Source organism: Neofelis nebulosa, chromosome X (assembly GCF_028018385.1).
Source record: "Neofelis nebulosa isolate mNeoNeb1 chromosome X, mNeoNeb1.pri, whole genome shotgun sequence".
Lineage (NCBI taxonomy): Eukaryota > Metazoa > Chordata > Mammalia > Carnivora > Felidae > Neofelis > Neofelis nebulosa.
This window is the reverse complement of record NC_080800.1, coordinates 114,800,369-114,816,818: the sequence shown is the minus strand read 5'-3', so window position 1 is coordinate 114,816,818 and position 16,450 is coordinate 114,800,369. Positions and strand designations below refer to the sequence as shown.

The following is a 16,450-nucleotide window of genomic DNA, read 5'->3' as shown; positions in this document are numbered from 1 at the left end:
GATGAAATGACAGTTTCTATAAAGTGCCGTCTGTGAATTTCCTCCTCTGTTTTTGGTCATTCGACTCGCTGCGATGCCACTGCTTCCGGTGCCTGCCCGCCAAGAAGAGAAATGATGCGGCTCCCTCTTTCCTTCCACAGCGTGCGGGGACCCTCAGAGGGGCTCCTCTTGCTGGCCTGGCAGCCGTGGAGCAAATCTCCCATCACGGATCTGAGATACTCTCTCCACAAGCCCACAGGAGAAAATCCCTGTGGGCTGGGTGATGTAAGGAGGAGGGGGGCTCTGTGTCACAAAGTGGGGTAAATATGGGGGGAAAGGCATAGGGAACAGTTGTGCTAGACCCTGGCGGTGGGAGAGGGCACGGGACGTTGTCCCGGCAGAAGTGGGAGACTGAGGAGGGCGGTCCGTCAGAGAAGACAGTTAGTTGCAGCGTGGCAGGTACAGTCACATGCACCGTCACAGGCACAGTCCCTCCAACCACGTGCCAGGCGCATGTCCATTCTGTGCCGGGTCACGTCACACCAACTGGGTCACAAATCGTTTCCAGGGAAGGAAAGGGCAGGTGCAAGTGTCTCCTCATTAGAAACCCAGCTTGGCATTTGTTAACCGTCTGCAGGTTGCTCTCCTTTCCCTGAAGTGTTCACAGTTATTTACAGTCCCAGCTGGGGACCAGTGCTCTGCGGGGAGGTAGAAATCCAAGCCCCAAACCCTGGAGCTCCAAAGAAGGCTCCAGGCCACATCCCAAGAAGATAGGGAAGTGGGAGGCAAAGGATCACTTAAACTGGCAGAGGAAGGGGAAGATGCTCAGAATCTCTCTGTCAAAAGCCTGGACGAAAAAAGACAGGGTTGGAGGGAAAAAGAGACCAGTCCCAGGCTGCCATCTCTGAAGCAGGTGACGTTTGTGACGGAAAATATTCATTAGGGGTCAGTGGCCGTGCAAGGAAGGCAGGAGGAGGCAGGGTTGGGCAGAGGGTGAAGATGAACCACAAAGCAGGCCCAGCAAAGCTTCGGCGGAGGAACTGGGTGGCACACGTCTGTCCCCGTCTACCACACAGATGGCAGGTGTTGACAGGAGATGAATGAAAGCCCAGTAGGGCCCCAAGATCTCTGCTCTTGCCGTCACGCTTGGCTTTCTCTTTGGGGAAATTTTAGAGGCACTAATTATTCCAGAGCATTTAGAAAATACGCAGGGTCCTATGGTGGAAAGATGGGGGCTTTGGAAGCGGAAGGTGCTCCTCGCGTCTCAATCCTGCGTGTCCCTTTTCCCTGCAACCTTCACCTCTCTGAGCCGGTGTCCTCACCTGGAAAACGGAGATAATAACAGTCACTAACTCAGGGTCGCCTTGAGTATAGCGTGGCATCATGGGGATAAACGTTACCACAAAACAAGAAACCCAGTATTTAAAACCATGAGGCTATTTGAAAATCTTCTGGAAACTGACGTGACCCGAAGTCTTTGGTGCGTTATTTGCTGGGAGGGATGATGGCTAGGTCTTCTGTTTCTGATGTAGAGATTTCTGATGTAGAGAACATCAAGGGCACCTGCTTCTCCTGACCCGGCAGATTCCACGTGCTATGGAATGCTAGAGATCCTGGGTGGAAAACCGATGCTGCCCGGTGATGTTCCTTCTTGGGGAGCCAGAGTGAATCCTTGAACAAGCAGTAGCTCATTGTTTCCTCCTTCGCTGGACGGGAAAGTGATAAAACATTTAAAGATGTTCATTCTTTTTTTTTTTTTTTTAGTTTATTTACTTTTTTTTTGTTTAGTAATCTCTACATCTACCGTGGGGCTCAAACTCGAAACCTTGAGATCAAGAGTCGTGTGTTCTTCTGACTGAGCCAGCCGGGTGTCCCTTAAAGATGTTCATTCTTGAGTGGCATCCCAGTATTGCATCATAACGGTCCAAATGTTCGATTTCAAGAGAGGCAGAAAACCACATTTATGTAGATTGGAAAGGTCTTAGTATTAAGCTGTTTTTGGATAAATCATTGACCTCCCTCTGTCTTATAACTTTTACCCACTCTAAAAACCCATTCCAGTCCGTAAGAAAACCAAGGAACGGAGACATGTTGGTCCCAAAATGGTTCTAGGATTTGCATGTCAGTGATCTATTTCTGTATGTAACGATTCACCCCAAAACTGAGTGGCTTAAAACAACCATTTTGCACGTAAATCTGTGGGTCAGGAATTTGGACAGGGTGCGGCAAGATGGCTCTTCGCTCCATGAAGTCTAGGGCCTCGTGGCTCAGAAGGCTGGAAGCTGGCTGGACTGGCTTGACTGGGGCCATGTCTGGAGTTCTGTTCTCGCCATCGGCCGGGTTCCTCATGTCCCGTGACGTCTCCATATCACCCCCTTGGGCTTCCTCACATCAGAGGTCTCAGGGTATCTGCCTTCTTATGGTGCCTGGCTTCCCCCAGGGAAAAAGGAGAACCTGCCAGATCTTTGGCAGGCGAGGCGTTGAACTGGCACAGCATCACTTCGGCCACATTCTATGGGTAAAAACAAGTCACGAGGCCAGCCTGGATTCAAGGGGACTTCACCTCTAGAGGGTGGAGTGGCATAGGCCTACGGGATCAGGAGAAATTGTTGCTCGCTGTTTCTGTATAGCTTAATACCCTAAAACTTAGCAGCCAAGAACATCCATTTAATTTTGCTCAGAACTTTACGGGCTAGGAACTTGAGAAGGGCTCCAATGAAGAGTTCTCCGCCGAGGGGGTCTCTCACCAGGTTGCAATCAGATGTCGGCTGGGGCTGCAGTCACGTGGTGGTTTGGGCTGGACACCCAGGGTGGTTCTCTTGCTTGGCTGGTGATCAACGCTGGCTGTCAGCTAGCGGGGTCAACCGGTGAGCCCAGAGTAGGCAGATTTCATGCACGGTGGCTGGCTGGCTTTCCGCAGAACAGACGTCCCAAGAGGGCCCGGCAGAAACTGACTGCATGGCCTTTGGTAATGTAGCCTAAGAGTAAGCACATCACGTCTGCCATACTCTATAGATCGAAGCAGCTACAAGCCTATCCAGGATCAAGGGGAGAGGTCATAGCGTCCAGTGACCATGTTTTAAAACTGCCACAGTGACCATCTTTGGAGATTCTTACCCAAGTCTTTCATCACAGAAATTCGAAACAAGATTCCGATTGGAAGCAATCTTTTTTTTTTTTTTAAGTTTGTTTGTTTGTTTGTTTGTTTGTTTGTTTTGAGTGAGAGAGAGAGCATAGGAGGGGCAGAGGGAGAGGGAGAGAGAGAATCCCAAGCAGGCTCCACTCTTTCAGTGCAGAGCCCGATGCTGGGCTTGAAATCACCAACTGTGAGATCGTGACCTGAGCCAACATCAAGAGTCTGATACCCAACTGACTGAGCCACCCAGGCGCCCCCCCCCCCCCCCCGATCAAAAGCAATCTTGAATGGTGATATAGATGAACACTGTAGGGTTTGAATCAGAAATGATATGCCTTTCAGAGCTCTAGTGAGCAAACCTGGAATCCAGAGGCCGGTGTCTTGAGGCATTTGGGGACTGGCACGAACCAGACACCAGAACGATGATAGGGCCAAAAGAATGAGACTTCCAGGACCTTTTCCACCTCCCTTCCAAAGACTCAAGCCTCTGCCCCTTACTCTGGAAAACACCCAGCCCTCTGTAGAGGTGTAGCCACGCGGCATTCTGCTTTAGCGTATTGCTTTCATTCCAGGCCCAAGTTACTCAACTGCACCAGATAACCCCCGTGCGCCATATTTTATCAGATCTATGGAGCTCTCCCTCATAGGATGGGCGGAAACAAGATGGACAGGACCACGTGACCATAGTGACAAGGCAGTGAGAAGGGATCAGGTCCTGCCAATTGCTAGGCTGAGAAGTGAAGGTACTTCTACCGTGGCGGGAAGGGGCAGAAGGATCTGGGTGGGGGAGAGAAAGTGTTAGCGACTAAGCCAGGGATTTGTTGAGATGCGTCAAGACCACTCCACGTGGTTGTGGGGAACAGACGACACCCTAAACACCCTCACACAGGTGGCAGATCGTCTTCCAGCTGACCAGCCCAGGTTACCAAGTAGCTTGGGGGCTGGCACTGGAGCGTGCCTTTCTGAGCCAATACCCACAACATTCTGTTAATATGAAACATCTCACAGGACTTTGAAAAGGGGAAAGCCCCCATGGCTTCTGCAAAAGAGCCTGGCTGTGACCTCCCTACTAGGGTCTTTAGCTTTGTTTAGACGAGATTGCTTATCCTGGCACTTCGTAATCCTTGCTCTCTGGCATGAATGCATGCACTTACAATGTCCCTGATTTGCCCCCATATGGGCACACGTCACTATATGGTTCTTGCATGAGGTGTCTGTTTTCTTCTGATTATTTCTTTTGCAGGGTGGTTTATGGTGAAGAGACACTTTATTTTACCCGTTTGCGTCCGTGGGTAGACAGATTCCACCAACACTCTGAAACAGACATCTCTTCAACTCATCCGAGTCATATTAACTAACCTAGGTTTACTTATATGTTAACTCTTCGTGTCCTTCGAGGAACAGGGTGATATATCTGACTTTCAGGAACGTTACCTTTGCTGGAGGTGCCATTGGTGGATAGGGTTTGGAGGGGGAAGGGGAGGCCTTATCTGTGCAAAGACCTTTCCTGGAAATGTTAATATTGCAGGAAAGCTGAGATGCTCGGGATGGACATAAGTATCATGCTTAATATCTCCTAAGACAGAGACTGACCTTTCTCCCCAAAGAAGGTCTTGTTGCTTACTGGGGATATGTGGACAAAGAAAATGTTATGTGTACACAATAGGGGTGTGTGGGTGTGGGTGTGTGTGTGGGTGCGCGCGTTAAGAGAGTTTGAAGAGACTCGTCTGTTTCCTGTCTTGGCTCTTTGGTTTTGTTTTGTATTTTTTTTTTTGTCCAGACTTCCTCACTTACCAGCTGTGTGACCTCCAGGCAAGTTTACTTAACCTGTCTGAGCCTCAGTGTTCTCATTTGTAAAATGGAAATAACAGTACCAACACTTCCTAGGGCTGTTGTGAAGACGAAGATAATGATGTAAAGCTTTTAGCCTGCGGCTTGGCCGCAAGATAGGCACTAAATCCATGGTAATGGACAGTTGGGTGTCCACGGTCTAAGGACTCTACCCGCATCCCCTGGACCTTTCCTCTGAACTCCCCCAAGTCTCCGCCCCCTTTGATTTCCGGTCATTTGAAGAGAAATTCCTCCTTTCCCCAAGTACTGGTATTAATTAATGGTCCAAGCTTGGGGTGGATAATCACATTGTGTCATCAGCCTCCAGATTATTAGATATAATTTACAGGAAAAACAGACCTGGAGTTCCTCCCAGCCCCAGGACTGAGGGCTGCAAATTGAGTTTCGAAGGTTGTCGACCTTTAGACCCAGGCAGGCTTGGGCCGCAGCCCCACTCTCTTGGTCTTGAAAGCCACAGCAGGCTCTTGTAATTGAGTTACCGCTTGGGATTCACTGGGACTAATCCATCTATATAATTTCTCTGCCTGGTTTAATGCCATTAACGAAACCGAATTAAGGATCGGGTGGAGTTGGGTGGGACCAGGGGAAACGGATTCTCTGCGTGGGAGTCGCTGCCGAGTCTCCTCCGCCAGGCTGGAGCCTCTGGTCTGATTAATGGACGGCTCTGAGGACCGGGTCGTGTTAGCCGGGCCACCCACCCCAGCCCCCGAACCTCAGGGTATCCGCGCGCCTGGACAGGGGCCATGAGTGGGGGAGGGGGCGGAAAGGGTTTCCCAGCTCGCCCTAGGGCTCGTTCCAGACTCCCGCCGTCTCTCCATCCCTTTCCTTGGGTCTTTCTCCCACCCCAATCGCCGCCTCTGGTGCAATTTCCGGGCAGTTTTCCCTTCTAGTTCAAATCTTCGGGGACCTTCCCCGCGTTTTGTCACCGGCGTGCCCCAGGCGACGTGCCACCCCACTCCTCCCTCTCCAGCACTCGCTCCCAGTTGCCACCTCACTCCGTTTGGTTGGGGCTGGCTCTCCCGCATGGTGGGCGCTCTTTTGCGCCCAGTTTGCCAACCAGAGCGCTCAGCCCTAGGAGGAGGGGCCTGCGTGTGGGGGTGGAGGTGGGAGTGGGAGGTGGCAGCCGCCGCGGTCAGTTTCACTCTCTGCCCCAGTGACACCCAGATCCCAGCGCGCCCTTCTCCCTGCCGGGGAGAGCCCGGCTGCCTCAACTTGGGCGGCCGGCCGGAGGCGAGGAGTCGCCGACTTCCCTCCCGGACTGAGATTCCACCGCTCGGTGCGGGCACTTGCCGACAGCCGGAGTCCCCAAAGTGTAGGTGGCGACTAGCGCGGGCCCGGGGAGCAGAGGGGCTAACCGGGGCGGCGGGGGGGGCGGGGGGGCGCCGGGCTTCGATCTCCGCGGCCCCGGAGCGCGAGCCCGCTCCGGCGGCGCCCGCAGGCCCTGCCCGCCCGGGGCGGGGGGCCCGGGGACGCCCGGCCGCCACGCTCGCCCGCTCTCCGCCGGGCTCGCCGGGGTTTTGCCAACCGGCGGCTGACGTCGGCGCGCCCCTGCCGAGCTCTCCTTTTACTACAGCCGGCAGGCGGCTCCGTGCGGGCCCCGCCCTCGCCGGCCCCCGCCCCCCCGCGTGCCCACACCTTGCCGTTTATATAGAAGGCGCCGCGGGCTGAATTCGCGGCTCTCTGGGACCGGAGAGTTCTGGGGAAGGAGAGCGCGAGCGAGGGAGCGGGCGAGCTCCGAGGGGGTGTGGGTGGAGGGAGAGAGCAGGTAAGGGCCATCGGTTCCCGCTCCTCCGCCCGCGAGCCGCTCGGGTCCCCCCTGGGGGCAAAAGAATAGCAACCTGCAGACGGACGGAACAGAAAGAAAGGGGCGACCCTCCCCTCTCGGTTCCCCGCGGGCGACGAGCTGCGCGGCTCTGCGGTGTAACAGGCTCACACGTTGCTCATCACATGTTCAAACATTTCCCTTTCGGGGAGGCTCGTTATTTTTAAGTGAATATTTTCGTCTTTGTTTTGATTGTTTTCAGCCTTCCTCGGGTCTTTATTTTGATGGAGTTGGCGGCCCGCAGCGGATCGGGAGGTGGGGGGGAGGGGGCGGGGGAGAGCAGCCCGCCGGCGCGCGGGCAGCCCACCCGGGCGATTCCCCGCGCGGCCCGCGCCGGCCCGGCGAGCGGCCCGCGCGGAGCCCGGGGAGGCCGGCGGCGGAGCCGGGAGTCCCGGCCGCACCTCCCGGCGGCCCCGGGGGTTGCGAGCGCGGCCCTGGGCGGGCGCGGCAGGCGCGGGGCGCGGAGGGAGCGCCGCGCCGCTTTGTCTCTTCACTTCTGGAGCCAGGCGAGCGGCTCCTCCCGCGGCCGGCCGATCGGGCTCGCGGCGGCGGCGGCGGCGGCGGCGGCGGCGGCGGCGGCGGCGGCTCCTCCTTCACCCCTCTCCTTTCCTCCCCACTCTCTCGTAGGCAGCGGCGGCGGCGGCGGCGGCGGCGGCGGCAGCGGTGGGGGAAAAGCGGATCCCGCCCCGAGCCACACCGAGGGGAGGCTGCGGTCGCGACTTGCCGCCCTAAGCACTCTCCGAAGTCCGGCCCGCTCGGCGAGGACTTCCGTCTCCTGGGCGACCCTTGTCAAGCAAGCTGGGATCTATGAGTGGAAAGGTGACCAAGCCCAAAGAGGAGAAAGATGCTTCTAAGGGTAAGCCAGCCCGCCCGCCGGCTTCCCTTCCCTTGGTTTCCCTCGCCCCTTCGCGTGCGCGCCGCCCTTCGGCGGCTCGCTGCCTCCCTGCCTCCGTGCCGGAGCCTAAGCTGCCCGTGACCTCTGCGACCCCGGGCGAGAAAGGGGGGCCGGGCCGCTGGGGGAGGGGGGCTGGGGTCGCACCACTTTCCCTCCTTCCTCGTGGAATTGTCGCCCCGCGAGTGCCTCCAGCCTCTTCCACTCCCCCTCTGGACGCACCGTGGTGGCGCTGCGGGCGGCCGGAGCTGCTGCAGCCCGGAGCGCCGGAACAGCGCTGCCTGCTGCCGGCCGGCCGCCTATCCGTGCGAGTGCCTGTGTGTGCGTGTGCGCGAGTGTGCATTATGTGTGCTGCGCGGGTGCAACATGGTGACATACTCAGGAATCTGCCCCACTCTCACAGACCCAAGCTCCAATCCACCTCCAACCCCCTCTCCCCGCCCCCAATGCAAACAAAGAGCCTGGCCGAGACGCGAGACCCCTCCCCCCACGCTCCTTTCCCCCTCACATCCCCTACTCCCCAAGTCTCTACCCCCTCCCCAGAAGGCGGGAGCTTGCAACCTTCGACACGCCGCGTGCAAAAGTGAGCAATCCGGGTGCCCCGGCGCCGCCCGCGCTGCGCCTCGGCAGCGCAGCCTCGCCAAGCCCCGGGAGAACAAAGGCTGTTGTCCCCTCGCCACTAGTGCCCAGCGGGAGCGGGCCTCCGCGGGAGGGGGGAGTCCCCTCCCTCCGCTGTCTGGGGTTCAGCCACCTGGCCCGGGGCTCCCGGCCGCCGGTCCCCCGGAGTGTGCGTCTTGGCCTGGGGCCTCCCACCGGCGGGTTGGGGAGGCGCAGCAGAGAAGGGCTCACACTGGGGAGAACTCAGAAGGAAGGTGGGGGCGTCTCCCCCGCCCGCCCCGACCCCCGCCCCGACCCCCGCCAGCGTTAGCTGTTGCCTTGCTAAGGACCCGGCTTAGCTCAGGGACGTAAACTGGAGGTAGCATCCTTGGAGACCCGCGTGCAGGGAGAGGCGCAGAGAGGGGTGTGGTAAGAGCAGTTGGGAAAAGGCAGGTGCCTTGGACTCAAGTGTCCGGAATGGCTCTAGAGGAGACACTGGAGCGGGTCGGACCGGCTCGGAGGGCCCCAGGCACGCTGAACCGCAGCGACCCACACCGAGTCCAGAGTCCACGCTGCGGAAGTGGGGCTGCAGCGAGGGAGCCCCACCTTTCGTTCACGGGGCCCTAATCCCTCCCTGCACCCTGGGGCCCCCTTCCCTCCCACTCCTGTCCCTATTCCTTTTTCTCATCTCCTCCTTCTCGCCTCTCCCCATCTCAGAGCTTGCTTTCCCGGGAGATTCTAGGGCAGCACCAGCCCTCCCCCGCTGAAAGTTGTCAGAGTCTTCAGCTCAGGGCCTTTATCCTTGTTTCTAAATGGAGTCGATCTCTTCCCACTAGGCGAAGCGTTGAAGAAAGGCCCGGAAGTTTGTAGGGAGTATAGATCCGTTGTCCTAAGGGTCTGTGTTGCCACTGGCCTGGCTCAAGGCTAGAGTTCAGCCCCTTGGGACCCGCTCATAGCTGCTGGCTGTTGGAGGTGCGCAGATGAATTGAAACAGTCACTTAGAAAGTGGAACTCTTGAGTGTGCATTTCCAGAGCTTTCCTAATTGTGGTTTGTCTTAAACAGGCATTTGTACCTTTAAGAGAAAATGACTTCAGAGTTGTTAAAAGGTTTTGTTTTGCGATGAGGACCCAGAGAGGTAACCAGGACCCAGAGAGGTAACCACAATGGAAGAAGATTGTAGCACCACATTGATCTAGGGAAGTGATTTCCTTTCTGAAGCTGGGAGTATTTCAGGTTTGTTTCTGGAACTTTGGTTCCTGATTTCCAGCAGGTGGTTACCTAAGGTTTATTTCAGGTGACCTTTGGGAGGACCCTGAATCCAAATTCACTCGTGGAAAGTGAGTTGGTGGTTTAGGAATGTAATTTCCAACCGTCCAGAATGGAGTAACAGGTCTGGAAACATCAGGACAGGTTTTTGTAACTCCATGGTGAAAATTTTTACTAGGCGTATGTCATAACATTTTCTCATGTTGACTCACCACATTTGAAACCGAATACCTCTCTGCGGGAATTATGTAATTAGCATTTGGAATTATGGTTGTAATTAGAAGAAATTAAAGTAATTTGATAAGGCAACTTTTAAGAAGGGAGTTACCTTTCCCTAGGAGATGGGAATCTTATGGCTGCTGAGAGCCGAAGTCCCATTTTTGCCTCCGTTGGTTGTTGAATTTAGAGCATTTTGAAAATAGCCAGTGCGTAATACTCGTTAGTATTTTCTCCTTTCAAGTATGTTAAAAGCCTTACCCTACCAGATTTTGAAGACTACTTTTTCTGTTAGAGACGAAAGATACCAGCTCTATTTCTATTTTTAACCGAGAAAGTTTTCTGACCATATTCATAAAGAGGTTTGGTTATTTACAAATTTCCTACGTATGGGCCATTTTTGATTTTTTTTAAGTTTAGGAAACTCACGTGCACACCCTTTGCAACATGGCGAGATGTAGGATTGAACATTTAACAGATACTTTGAATATACACACATTTGATTTCGAACAACAGTGTGACAGATGATGGAATCAAGTCAGTCATTTGAATGAATTTCATAATCTGTTTTCAGAGCCTACTGTTCATTTAAATTCAGCCTCCCACCCCATCATTTGGGGTTCATGCCCACAGCCTATCGTAACTACATAGAAGATTATAGTAGATTATAGTGTTTCCAGAGTTTTGAAAGCACAGATAGTAGGTAATCAGTAAGTTATTTTGTGCTGCTGAATGAAATAGGGCTTTCAGAGCACATAAATTGCCAATTGTCTTTAAATGATGTTTTTTTCAACTCGTTGGGGTTAAGACCAGTCTCAGCGATGGGCCATGATCTTTTCCATAATCTTTTCGGTAACGTAGCCAGACAAGATAGTCTGTCCTCTTTTGTGGGTGGTGGGGAGGGGGGGAATCTCGATTCTGTTTGAAACTGTTAAAATGGCCTCTTGTGTAGCATATCACCTTTCCTGCATTTATTTCGGCTTTGCATGAAGTTTTACGTTGGCAGATGTGTATATAGCTAGTAGCACTCAGCTTCTGAACAGGAGGACCTGTTTCCATTTCAGGGAAGAAGAAAGCATAACATTTGTTTGTGGAAGTGGATATTCACTTAGCTTTGACTCACCCTTCTCTACCCTGTCACATAAAATCTTTTCGGCAGTTCTTTGTTGGAAAAGCACTCGGTTGAGGCTGTGTCTGGTTTATTGCAACTGTGTTCTGTGGCGTTCAGAAAACATGTAGCCTGCTACAGATAACACCAAATCATCCCTGGACTGAGTAAAAGTGCTAGCCAACTCTTGATTTCCAAAGTGCCATTTGGCTTGCAATTACCTGCCGGGAGTTGGGTGTGTTTTTTGAACCACCTTTCCCCCCCTTGTGCTTATGGAGAGCCATCTCAGCCAGGCGAGTTTCAAGGCCACGGGACGTGGGCTGTGGATTCTCTTGGTGAGATGGTCTGGCGTCAGGCTGGTGATGGAGGACAATTCCACACATAGTCCAAGAAGCCACTTGCACAGCTGTTGCTATAATGGATTGTGGTGCCAGCGTGCATTTACAGGCACGGCTTATTTTCTCCTCCCTTCCTGGCCCTTTCCAATAGCGTCTCTAACCATTCCTAAGGACAGGGCATTGTGGTCAGGCAGCCAGCATGTCAAGTATTGAACCCCGAATGCCATTCCAAAAGATCATCTTGGTCTTGGTGGATTACTGTAATCACTTCTGTCAAGTGTCTTTCTCGGATGTGGGCCCAGCGAAGCAGGTGTTTAGAGGTATCTTACCCACAAGAAATCATGACGTTGGTGACCTCTTATTGAAAAACGAACAACCATAATCTACCTCTTGCTTGTGTAGGGACCTGTTTTTTCACCTTGTGAATAAATCATCACAGACCAGTGGTTTTATGGAGTGTCATAAACGCCATGTTTTCTTCTATGCCGAAAGTGATCACCGCCTCGGTGAGGGTGTGTGGCCAGGGAGATCTCGAATCAGGAACGTTCGTCTCTTCTTGGGGATAGGTGCAGAAGACACGTCACGCTCCCCAGTGCTCTTCCTTAGCAGCTTCAAGTTGGGACATGGTCTCTTTGCAGCTGTGCTGCTTCATGTTCAAATCAACTCCTCATTCTGGGAATTACAATCAACACGGAACGACCGGAATGTGTCGGAGCTCCTCAAATATATCCAATAAAAAGGCTTTCTAGTGTCTGCTTCGTTATGGCTTATATTTTTGGAGTTGAGAAATTTGAAAGGAATAGAAAATAATTGCCACGATTAAACAATTCAGGGAGAGAAAAAAAAAAAAAACCCCATGAGTTAAAAATACTTCGGGTGGAGGGCATCCCCCACATCTCTTACCTTGCCAAAACTAACACGCTCTTTGAAATGTAAGGATTCGGCACATACTGTGGTTTTAGTATTTAGTAGAGGAGACAGACGTCTGCATAAATCATTGTCGACAGTCACCAATTTCTGTTTGCCTCTCCAGAAGACACATTAGCCCCAGGATTTCTCAGCACAGGCTGAGGAGTGGATTTCGCGTTTGTTGTACTGAGTAACGTGATTCACCTTAGTCCGCGCCAACTTCTCATGTAGCTTATCTGTTTGCGATATACTGGTTCTACAAGCGCACTTGAATCGGATTTCTGACATCTTTTTAATGCGGCATTCTTGCCACTTTGGAAATGGGGACTATTCTATTAAGGACCTGGGTTTGTAACAGACATGAAGCGCCAATTACGATGACCCCATACGTTGGGATTACTGGAGGTGAAGGCAGTCCCCAGGCCCTACTCTGCCTCTGCCCTTCGAAATTGCTTTTAGTATTGATTTTCAAATGGAAATGGTATTCGTGCCACTGGCTAATGACCTCCATAGGCAAAGGGCAGAGGGTAGTAGGTGTCCCTGATTCTTTTAAACTCTGGCAGCACCCCCGGCTTCTGTTGGTGGAAGGTTTGGGTTGATATCCTAGGAGGTGCAGTTGGGCTGGAATGAGTCCGGTTGCTTGCCTGGCCCGCCTGCTCTCACCCTTCCGCACAGACCTCAGATTTGGTTTGCACAGTCCCTCTTTGGCCTAAAGGAATTCTCAGCATGTGTGTTCTTTCTGGATCCTGTCAGGAGGGCCGAGGAAGAAAGGAAAAAAAAAAAAATCTTCCGATGAAAGGCAGGCCTGGTCAGAGGCCGAACTGGAAAAGAGTTAATTTAAAAAAAAAAAAAAAATTATGAACTCAATTTCCTTTTGTGTAATTGAAGATTATACACAGTACCATACACAGATCTTAAGTGTGCGTCTTGATTAACTTTGACAAATGTTTACACCCATGTAATGAGCATCAAAATCAAAATCTAGAAGGTTTTCAGCACCCCAGAGGGTTCTCGCGTGTTCTTTTCTCGTCATTCCCTCTTCAGAGGCAACTTCTCTTTTGATTTCGGTCACCCTGTTTTAGTTTTGCCTGTTATCGAATTTCATATAAATGGAATCAAGCAGTATGCAGTCTTTGTTTCTGCCACCTAGTCACCTCTCCTTTCAGGACCCACTTAACACCCTTTCTCTGGTTTCTTGGGAGCCCCCCTCCCCTGCCCCCCACCAGGGCACTCAACAGGGTCTTGGACTTGGCAGGCCCATGAGGAGTACTTGTGGAATGATCTTGGCCAGATGAGGATCTCCTTTAAGCAGGGGTAGGTTTGATTCAGCATTTAATAGCAGCGCCAGTACTGATCACAGTTATGATTATAGTAGCTTCTAAATTATTGAGTGCTTATTTAGTAGCCATGTATTATTTTTACGTATGTCCCATTTAATCCTCATGACAGCCAAACAAAGTAGTGATTAGTGTTTGCAGACTCAGAGATGAGAAAGTGAAGCTTACAGATCGAACATAGCGTGACGAGGCCACATAGGTCGTGGGTGGGACCTAACACACTGACTGGCGTTGTAGTGATTAGTGAATGAGGGTGCAATGCAGGTACCAAAACTCCTTGGTACTGTGCTATGTTCATTTCCAGTTTATTGTCAGATCAGAAAGCTGTGTGTTAGAGAAAGGCTCTGTCTCTGTCTCCCTGTGGCTTAATCCGATAGATGCCTGGGGATACTTACATCTTCATTAAGGATTGCCAGAGGCAGAGCTTAAGGAATTACCGTCTCTGGTTGACTTTCAGACACCTTGGTTGGTTGGAGACATAATTTTGGTTAGGGTCTTAACAGTTTTTCTAAGCACGAAGGGATTTGACGCGAAATCTCCTGTATTCTTCGTAACAGTCTATCCAGGATAGATATATGCCCTATAATCACTCCCATTTGACAGAAGAGAAAACTGAGCCTCAGAGACCGAGGCCCGCCTGAGGTCACTTAGCTAGCAAGACGGTAGAGGGTTTGAGCCAGGTCTGACCGACTTCAAATCCACCTCTTAAACCCTGCGTCATAGCGCTCCCTAGGCATCACAGGTGATTCTTTTCTAATCACAGGTTTGCACAGAGACAAAATGACTTCCTGTTGGCCAGTGTGGACATGATTAGGAAGAGTGTGCCTATACGTGCACGCTTGATTGCTCCAGGGCTGCGGTTTTTGTGCAGCTGCATGAATCTCTGAACATCTGCTGAGTGACTTTTCCCTACCAGGCACTGTGCTGGGCCCTGGGTGCACAGAGATGAGAGAAACCCCGCCCTGCCTTGGGGTTGCCCTTCATTCTCTTTGGCTTTGGACATCCTGCCTTTTTACTTTTCATTGTGTGTCTTCCTTCAGTTGGTCCTGACTGTGAGTTTTGACTTAAGCAGCCGTCAGTTTGAAAATAATGGTGCTTTGCTCCAGAGCTGCGTCTGGGAACTTGCTTCACCTGTGTTCTAAAGATTACACTTCCTCTGAATTCACTGCTGTGTAAAACTCGCAATTGTTTATTTTTTTCCCCCTGTTACATGGCATACGCTTTCAGTCTGTCTCTTGTCAGAATCCTGTCTCAGTTCCTTCTCTTTCTCACCCCTACCCTATTCCCTCTCCCTCCCTCCCTCCCTCCCTCTCCTCTTTTCTCCCCCCTCCTTTTCTTGTCAACAGATGTCAGTGGTTTCATTAACTGAATGAGGTTCCTTAGGGGATGCTGGGCGCATTGGAGGATTCTCATTTCTGGATTTTCTCCCTTGATAGCTATATTGACTTGAGTGAAGAAATCCACCCCTTAAAAGGGTAGCTTCGTGGAAGAGGCTTTTCACTACTTATTATGTAATTCATTTTAAATGGAAAAAATACAAAAAAAGTGTGAGCTTTACTTTTTATACTATTTATGCTGCCTTCAGTTAGATAATATTTCCAAAAATATATCTCGTTAATGGAGACACACGCCTGGAACGAGCATATTAATTATAGTTCTCAAAGTTCGGAAGCATGTAGTTGCTGTTCTGCGGAACCCGTGTTTAACAGCCGTAATTAACGGCGAGGGGTGTATTGCGTGGTTATAGGTAAGTTGAATAACAAACGTGAAACCCGCTTCTCAAAAATCCCTCCGAATTGTGGAGGTAGCATTTCTACTGCTCTTGAACCAGGGTGGGGGGGGGGTGAGTAAACAGATCGAGTTCCTAAAATATTTAGCTTGCTGTTAAAAGTCGAAGTAAACAACCCAAAGAAGGCAGGCTGAGCGCAGTTCTTGAATATGCCTATAGATATTTTCAGAATCTCCTTTCAAGCATGACTTTGAAAGTATTGTGAATTGACCTGCTTATTTTTCCTTTGACTTTGATTCTCTGTGTGTGTGCCTGCCTGTCCCCTGGCGGGGTGGGGGTGGGGGTGGGGTTGAACATTAAGACTTCCAAGAGCTCTGGGATTTGCGCGTGGTTTCCCGAGCGCAGGGAACCATGTGAGAGCCGTTCTGCTGGAAGCAGGGCCGGACGCTCCTCGATGCGGTCGGTCCGGGGAGTATTTGTTTTGCAACTAGCTGGGGGGGGGGGGCGGGGGGGAGCCCGGACCGTAGCCCTGACCGTTCTGGTTACCCGCGTCCCTCGGTCGCCGCGGACCTGGCCGGCGGCTTTATTACAGACCTCAGTGTGCTCATTAGCCTCGTGATGTGGCGGCTGCCTAAAAAAGAAACACGGAAAAGTTGTGTCACCGAAGGTGAAACTTGGCGAGGCGCTGCTCGGGCGCCGGGCATGACGAAGCTCCTTCCAGGCGGCGGCGGCCGGCCGTGCCCCCCGGCCCGGGTGCCCGCGGCCCGGCCGGCTGGCGTCGGGACGCCGCGGAGCGAGCCGCGGCCGGGGCAGGGCTCCGGCTCCCGGGGCCGCGGCGGCGCGGGCGGCTGCAGGCGGGGGAAGGGCTCGGCCTCGCGTCCCGGCGGCGGCGGCGGCGGCGGCGGCGGCGGCGGCGGGCGCGCTGCAGCCGGTGGGAGGCGGCCTTAAGATGGTGGCGGCCGGGCGGGGCCCGGGGAAGCGGGGCCGCGGGTCCCCCTCCGGCCGTCAGGGCCGTCCTCGCCCTCGCCGCGCCCGACCCACCGGCCGGACGCCCCGCGGGCGGACGCGGAAGGCAGATCCCAATCAAAGCCTTGAAGTCGGGGGCTCGGCCAACGCGAGAGCTTTGCTTTCTCCGGCTGATGGTCAATGCTAATTCGGTTTTAGCTGCTCAGAAACCCAGGATGCGTCTTGAGCAGTACGTTCGGGGCCCGATTTGAATTCATTTGTGTGCTCTTGCCTTGCCTATGTTTCATCGCACCGATTTTTTTT

At 52.8% G+C, this 16,450-nt stretch overlaps 1 protein-coding gene across 2 annotated transcripts in view; it reads left to right on the top strand.

Annotated features, from left to right (window-relative positions):
• Positions 1-7,425: 7,425 nt before the first annotated feature.
• FGF13 (fibroblast growth factor 13) overlaps positions 7,426-16,450 on the top strand; it is a 449,869-nt gene continuing 440,844 nt past the window's right edge. Inside the window, exon 1 of one of the 2 annotated variants that reach the window (XM_058713518.1) lies at positions 7,426-7,644. In XM_058713518.1, coding sequence (XP_058569501.1) covers positions 7,596-7,644 — 49 coding nt within the window. In that variant the 5' untranslated portion in view covers positions 7,426-7,595. The remainder of the gene's footprint in view (positions 7,645-16,450) is intronic. The other variant, XM_058713521.1, reaches the window with a different exon arrangement.